Below are 7,883 nucleotides of genomic sequence, written 5' to 3' on the forward strand. Positions count from 1 at the left end.
GGAGGCCGGTGTTGCGGTCCAGGAACTCGTCTGGTAACGCTCAGCCTTCCTAATCTGGGCATCGTCAGCTCGGTGCCTGGCGGATAACTTGTTCTCGAGCAGTCTGTCTATTTAGGTGATGCCGGGGACGTAAAGTGGCACTGCTACATAGAAACAGCCTTCCCGCACTTTCTTCCCCTCTTTAATGTAAATCTTTTCCAGTATTAACTGCAGTATCCTGTCCTTTCTCCCCCCTCCTCCGACTTTAGCTGGGATGCTGCATATGAAAGAGAACTGCAAACTTTTCAAGACATCGGAGATGCTGGGGAAATTTGGTAAATAAAATAACTCCACCTGAGTGTTTTCTGTTACTTCTTTATAAAAACGGGCATTGCAAAAACCCAGCCAGCAATTCAGTGGGTTAGTGAATAGTTCTTTTTTAGCTTGGAGCAGAGGAGACTGAGGGGTGCCCTCATTCCTGGGGATCCATTGGGAAAGGGCAGTGTCAGGAGGAAGGAGCCAGGCTCTGCTCTGGGATGGCCAATGCCAGGACAAGGGGCAATGGTCCCAAGCTGGAGCACAGGAGGTTCAAGCTGAAGATGAGGCCAAAGTTTGTGAGTGTGAGGGTTCTGGAGCATGGCCCAGGCTGCCCAGAGAGGTTGTGGAGTCTCCTTGTGTGGAGACACCCAAAGCCCTGGCCGTGTTCCTGTGTGACTGCTCTGGTGATCCTGCTGTGGCAGGGGTTGCACTGGGGGAGCTTTCCAGGTCCCTTCCAACTCCTGACATTCTGGGATTCTGGGATTCTAGATGTTGGCAAAATGATGGGCAATTTTAATCTTAAAGCCACTGGCTCTGCTCTTGCCCAATCTTGCACTGCAGATTTCTAAGTTGCACTTGGACAACTGTCATTACACAGAGAGGGAGCTGGCAGTTGTGTATGTTACTAACACATGTGCTTTTTATCCCTGAGCTCAGGTTTAACTACATAAGTTGCCAGTGCTGCTGCCTTTTTCATGGAGGGCTTCACCTCCCAGAGTTGACGTTTCAGTGAATTTTAGGCCCACGTGCTTAATTTTCATTTAAACGAGGCAAACAGGGGATATGAGCTGTAGCAGTTGTTACCCAAGTGCTTCAGTGAGAGGCGCTTTGCAAAAGCTGGAGAGAGGGAGCAATGAAATAAATTTGCTGTCTTTTGTACGTCTTTGCTATCTTGATTGGCTGATCCCTTGTTTTTAATAGGTTTGGAGAAGAAAGCATGGTTCGCATAATCAGGTGGTTGGAGAAACAACAGGTCCCCCTTGACAGCTCTGTGCTTGACATTGGAACTGGAAACGGTGTTTTACTGGTTGAGTTGGTTGGTATATTGCAAAGTTTGTGCTTTTGATACAGAATCAGTGCTCTGAATGGAGCAGTTACAACAGAATTCTCACAAGTGACAGTAGTAATCATGGAAAGCTGTAACTTATGTGGACGACAAAAAGCAAGCAGCCTAAATTAAAATTTATATTGATTTATACACAAGGTACCCTCATGTGCAAAACCAGACCCTTTCTCCACGCTCAATTCTGGTAATAACACCCGTTATCGATGTAAAAATTGGTTAAAACCCAAGGTTTTTATGTAAATTCCTTAAGAAGTCGTCAAGACTTCTTTTTCAAGTAGTGTCCATTTCTGTCAGGGTGGAAACCACTTACCAGGTGTGTTCTGACGTGTTATAATGTTGTTATTCTATGGTCATACAAGATATTTAGGAGTTCCAGTATTTTTTTTTCCCAATTTTGATTGAATACTTTGGTATAATCCTAGAGGAGAGTTGGTAAAGGAAGGAGCTGTCACAGTTTCTGTTGCTCTCTGGTTTCCTTTGGCTCTCTTAGTTACTGGAGAAACCGAAGGGGCTGCAAGTCTCAGGTTTGTAATGGGTATTTTAACATGGGCTTTGATTTTAGAAGCGTTCAAAGCCTTTATGGAGACTGGCTGCCGCACTGCAGCACAGGAGGAGTTTCAGCACCAAAAGCAGAAATTGTCCGTCTCATTAAGAGAAATTAGCCTAATAATAATGATTGTTAAATGCAGTGCCAGCTAGCTCTATTGCTGCTGAAACAGCCAACAGAAAACTCTTCTAGATAAGATTTCAGTTTTATACTGGCCCCACTTACAAATCTGAAATTGATTTTCATTCTGTAATGGGAAAACGACAGCCTGTCAGCTTTTAAAAACTATTCAACTGCCGCAAGAACACCGTCCCTCTTTACATTAAGCACCTCAAAGTACTGTGGTTGCTTTAATAGGATCCTTTCAGTCCAGATCCCGTTTGAAAAATAACTTCAAAAATCACATTGTTTATTGCTAAATAATTCAGGATCTTACTTGCTTGAAAAGGAATTTTTTTGTGTGTGTTAGCTGCTAGGCTTTGAAAATCAAGTTAGGATTCTTTTGGCAAGCACATCAGCTACCAGAGAACAGTTCTGCCACTGAAGCTGGACTTGATAACGTGCTAGAAATGGCAGTGCTGAAAATGGTTTCAGTCACAGAGGACATGAGCAGCACCCCTGTGAAAGGCAGGTGCTGAGGGTACATATGGGACCATCATTGGGACAGGAAGAGGAGCTGTAGCGTAGAGTTTTATTGGGAAATACAGGGCTCTGGAATGCTGTAAACAGAAAAGGATAATAAATAGGGGTTCAGTAAGAGAGTTACTTCTAAATGCAGCTAAGTCGGAGTGAGACATTGTCAGTTCCAGCAGGGAGTGTTGCACAAACAGGAGGCAGAATAGCCATGGGAAAAGCAGGTAGTAAATAAAGTGAAAACAAGAAAGACTGCTGGATCCTGTGTAAACTGGGCCCGGTACCCAGCTGGAAGGCAAAACATGCAGCACACTGCTAAATGTCTTCTGCCTGCACACAGCAGGGATCTGCCCATCTGTGAGCTCCAAGAGAAATGCTGCTGCAGGCTTCCTCTCTTTCTGCTTGCTTTGAGGATCTCGGATGCATAAGTGGGATCCCTTGCTGTTTTCATATGTGCATGCTCCTACACCATGAGCTTCAGGAGTCTGGGAGGCTGCACTGATGACCTAATTCTTTCGCCTTCCAAAAATTCCAGCTCTTCCAAGGAAATGTTGCTGCCACATGGAGCTCTGACCTTTCTTAAAAAATTTTTTCCTGAATATTGTGGTGGCCAACGATATCGAAAAACTTCTCTGAAGTGCAGGGTATTCACCACCTGGCAGCACCAGAAACCCAACCGTGGTGCAGTGCTGATAACATTGCAAACTACCTTCTGCTGGTTTTCATCTGCTTTTTCAAGAAGCAGCAGCAGAGTGCCTGTAAATACCACCTTCAGGGCAGGAGTCCAGTTGCAGGATGCAGCGCTGTCGTGTTTGGCACTTGAGTGAATGATCCCTTCCTGGCCATACGTAGTCAGGCCATACAGGTTTAGCCGCATTTAATGTTGTTTATCCTTCAACTTCTCTGCCCCAGAGATGATAGGAGTGAATGGAAACTCCCCAAAGTGACTCAAGCTCTTCCTTTCCAAACAGAGGAGCTGTTGTGGGAACTCCTCTTCCACCCCTAAGTCTTCAGCTGAGGCATCTCAGGAAGCTTGGTTTGCTCTGGGGAGGAACGTGGGCAGAAGCCTGATCCATACGCTGTTCTTCATCAAATGCAAACAGTGTGGTCTTTGTGTTTAGCTGAAATTAGTCCTCAATTAAGAACAGCTGGCTAGCGCTGAGCTCACAGGGGCTGATGGGCTGCTGGGAGGAGGAAAGACCATTTTAAATAATTCTTCTTGTAGTTTTCCTCGTCAAAGTCTCAGCCTTTGGAACGAGAAGATACGCAGCTGACTGCTTAATGCGAGTTAAAGTCCATGTGTTGTTCCAAACCAAAATGAACCCAAGCCTCCTCCCTCTCTCTGCTGTTCCTGCCTGCAGCTGGCCGTAAGATGATAGCTCTTCCTGTTGGCTTTGCATCTAACCAACGTGATAACCAGATCTGGTTGCTTCAGCTTCTGCCTCGGAGTGAAAATGTGTCAGTGTCACCCTCCCACGTGCCCAACTCCAGCTGATGCAAGGTGCCCATCTGCCTTGCAAAAGGGTTGCTAGGATCTCGCTGCTCGAGTTTGCCGAACTGGGTTATCGTTATCTCCTCCAAAGTCAGATGAACAGAGAGGCTCTGTACGCCCTTTTATGTGGTGCATAACCTGCCTGAAAACTGCTGATGCAAAGACCTTGTAAGCATGCAAATAATGGCATTCAAATAGACATTAGCATGAATAATGAGAAAAACGTAAGGTTTTGCAGTGGATTTCTGTACTAATAAAATGTATTACATATTTTGGCTCTTACCAATTGTGTTCTAAACCAAACAATTGCTCAATCTCAAAAGTTATGTAAGCGTTAGGGTGGTTTCCTTCCTATTTTGAAGCATCTGGCATTGGCACATGTTCTCATCACTGAAAATTCCTGATTTCTAGGTTGCTTTTGGTGCAGATAAGACAGCCTATCCCCTCCAGGGTGTTACTTTTCACAGTTCTGCTCAGTTTTCCAGTTGCTGACAGAAGCCAGCTTTCAGTCAACCGTTCTTTTCATGAGGTATTAGGCAGAATGGAGTCATTTCAGCTCATTCCTCCAGCTGTTTAGCTCTTGTAACAGGAATAAAAACAAGTAAAAGGTTTGGGGTTTTTTCTGTCATTAAGAGGAGGAGAGATGAGATGGATTATAGATAGGGAATACAGTTGTTGGATAACAAAAAAATTGCTAGCACACTGATTAAGATTCTCTATTTCTGTCTAGGCAAAGTCTGGCTACACTAATCTCACTGGGATTGATTATTCGCCTTCTGCAATACAACTTTCAGAAAAAGTAAGAGAGAAAGAAGGGATGTCAAACATTAAATTAAAGGTAAGTTTTGAGAGAAGGTTTACTGAGGAAATAGAAAACAATTGAACCCAAGATGTAATGACTTCATTGATATTCAGATGTACTCAGTGTACTATATTAATGATGTCTTTTGACATTCATTTGTGAGAGAACTCGAACCAAATAAACCTGTATTTACAAGAAGATTTTGGGTCTATTTTTTGTCTAACAGTCATTAAGGCTAAAAAGATTTCCCTGCTTCAACCGTGGTTCACCATTTGGCGAGTTCTGTATTTTAGCTGCTACATTCTGAACTTCAGATTTGAGAAAGAGGATGAAATCCTTAAGTGACAGAATCCCTACCAGTAGGACTTTTGAGAGGCCCTGCTGGAGCAGGGGTAGGACCAGGTGACCTCTGGAGGTCCCTTCCAACCTCAGCCGCCCTGTGACTCTGTCACTGCCTTTCCTTCTGAGCTCTCTGCTCTGCTGTTTTCTCTTCCAGCTCTGCACGTATGATATCTCTGTTATTGTACGTCAAGTGTAATCTCTTGGTGGCAGGCACTGTCTATTCTTCTGTATTTGGCCAGTGGCTAGCACACAGCACCTAGGAAACAAGGGATCAAAGTACAAATAAGGATTTAAAGAATGAACTTCAAGTATGTTAGTTTGAGCTTTGGATGGATAGGTATATATACAGCAAATAGATCATCACAGTATGTAGAGGAAAAGAAGGTGCCGTGGCGCTGTAAGTGTGGAAAGCCTATGATTTACCCTTTCCTAAAGCACGCCTGTTGTCAGGCTTCAGGCTTTTTATTTTAAAGTATTGGTTTGCATTAAAGATTTAGCAGCTTCTGAGGTTGTTTTCACAGCTGTAGACTTCTGGTTTAGGTAGAAGACTTCCTGGCTCCATCAGCTGAGCTGTCAGGATTTGAGATTTGTATTGACAAGGGGACTTTCGATGCCATAAGCCTTAATCCCGAGAACGCGGCGGGGAAGAGGAAGCAGTACGTGACATCTCTCTGCAGCGCGTTGAAACCAGAGGGCTTTTTCCTCATAACGTCTTGCAACTGGACCAAGGAGGAGCTGTTGAATGAGTTCAGAGAAGGTAAGCAGTTAACAGAGCCATCTCCCAAATGATGACTGTTCAAGGATGCAACGGGTGAAGATTAATGTCTGTGTTAGCGTATTGACTTTCTCAGGTCAGCATTAGACAAGGTAAGGCAACTAGTAAATACTTGAGCACATCTTCCCTCTGTTTGCCTCAGGAATTGCAGCTGCTGTGTTTGGCAGTGCCAATGTGCCAAGGGAAGACAGATTTTGTTGTACTTTGGAGGATGAGGGTTTCAGTCTCATTACGCTGGGAAAGGAGAGGGTTTTATACCCGGGTGGTACCTTTTCTCTTTTAGTCCTTTATTACAAAATCCAGTTCACCCATCTGATTGCTTTGAAATTGGGGTAATATTTTTACCCATATTTAGGGGAACTGGCAAATCTGTGACCGTGACCTTTAATGTCACCTCCTCAGTGACCTTTCTGATCCACTCCAAAGGGTGTTTCTTACACACCAGTTAGCTCCTGAATCTCACGCCTGAGGCTTGAAACTCAATGTGGATCTAAAACAGCCATTGCTTCTGGAGAACTAGAATTATTGGCAAGTTATCGTCTTTTCTGCCATTAATTTGTGAGAGTCAGCCAGCTAAGATTTTTATTATCTGTGGAAGAGTTTCAGCTGTATAAAGCAGCGGTGCAGCGTAATGATACAGTCCCATAAACTCACAGAGTAACTGACTTGCAACTTTTCCAGACAAATAAAGAATGGTTTGCAAAGGGTTATCCAAGAGGAGAATAAAATTACTTCCCTCTAATAAAAGCATTTTAATTTCTGTCTGGCAGGATTTGAAATTCTGGAGGAGCTGCCAACACCCAAGTTTTGCTTTGGAGGAAGAATTGGAAACAGCGTAACAGCATTGGTTTTCCAAAGGAAAAAAGGGAGGCCATCCATCTTGGACAAATTAGATTAGTTGAGAAAAGTCTGAACTTTAAACCCGACGGAAAACCTCAGACACGTGTGTAAATAAATGTTTTTTGAGTACACAATAAAATACTGTGTATGGAACTCTAAGGGACTATAAAACGTTGCCCTAGAAACATTTCAGCTTTGCGTAACTTGCCCGTAAAGTTTGTCCTTGCTACAACCTCACTTGTTTTTGGGAAGCTGCAAGTTTGTAAGGGGGAGAGAAATAAAGCCTTGGAACATAAAGATGACCTGGTATTTGATTTCTGTGTTGGTAATCACTGAGCAATAGAGGTCAAGGTATTCTACAAAGCAAAATTCTCATTTCTCTGTTGTATGGTGTAACGGGGAACGAGCTTCTGCAGTGCAAGTGCTGGATCTTTCCTTTAGTGAACATTAAAGTAGCTGTTAAGGAGGGAAATGGATATAAAAGCCTTAGCACTTGCAGAAAAAGGACCAGTAAGTGGTTTAAATTCAGGCTTTCAGAGGTTTGCAGACTCGGCGGCGTTCTGTCTCCACTGCAATAGTTCAGCTCCTTTCCCACAGATGGGGGCTGCTGAGTGGTTTTGAAAATCTCACTGACCTGTGTGCGTGCTTCGTCAGTTGTTTCCCCTGATCCCATAAATACATCGAGGTGTGATGTCCCAGTCCCACTAGCATGTGACACACACCTCTGTAATTATTAATTTGCTATATAGTGACATCTGAAGAGCTGACAGTGACCGTGTGTTTTCCAGTGAATCTCTCAGAACAGATTTTAGCTGCGTAAATCCAGAAGAATTCAAAGCAACACTATCCTTTTTTTTAACTTCTGTGTATGATCCATTTCCTTACTTATCTTGCCTTTATTTCTTCTGTTGTTTTATATTTTCAGAACGCTACTATTGCTTGAAAGGTAGGAAAATGAGATTTCACTACGCCTTGATGAACATATGTGCAGGTGACAATAAACTTGTTCTTTCAAACATCAAAGAGGCCCTATTAGGCAATCAGGTCTTGTTTCACAGGCAAGGTCATGTTTGCTTATCAGAGAACTGC

The 7,883-nt window shown here is 43.5% G+C and overlaps 1 protein-coding gene across 1 annotated transcript; it reads left to right on the plus strand.

Moving 5' to 3' along the window:
* Positions 1–248: 248 nt before the first annotated feature.
* On the plus strand, positions 249–7,073 carry METTL10 (methyltransferase like 10; the record flags this gene model as incomplete). The annotated part of the gene is made up of 5 exons (XM_010186891.1): positions 249–314; positions 1,219–1,333; positions 4,766–4,873; positions 5,720–5,936; positions 6,725–7,073. Coding segments are annotated over 5 exons (634 nt in total), but the record flags the coding sequence as incomplete, so codon positions are not given.
* Positions 7,074–7,883: the final 810 nt, after the last annotated feature.

This window comes from Mesitornis unicolor, unplaced genomic scaffold (assembly GCF_000695765.1).
Source record: "Mesitornis unicolor isolate BGI_N332 unplaced genomic scaffold, ASM69576v1 scaffold16656, whole genome shotgun sequence".
Classification (NCBI taxonomy): domain Eukaryota; kingdom Metazoa; phylum Chordata; class Aves; order Mesitornithiformes; family Mesitornithidae; genus Mesitornis; species Mesitornis unicolor.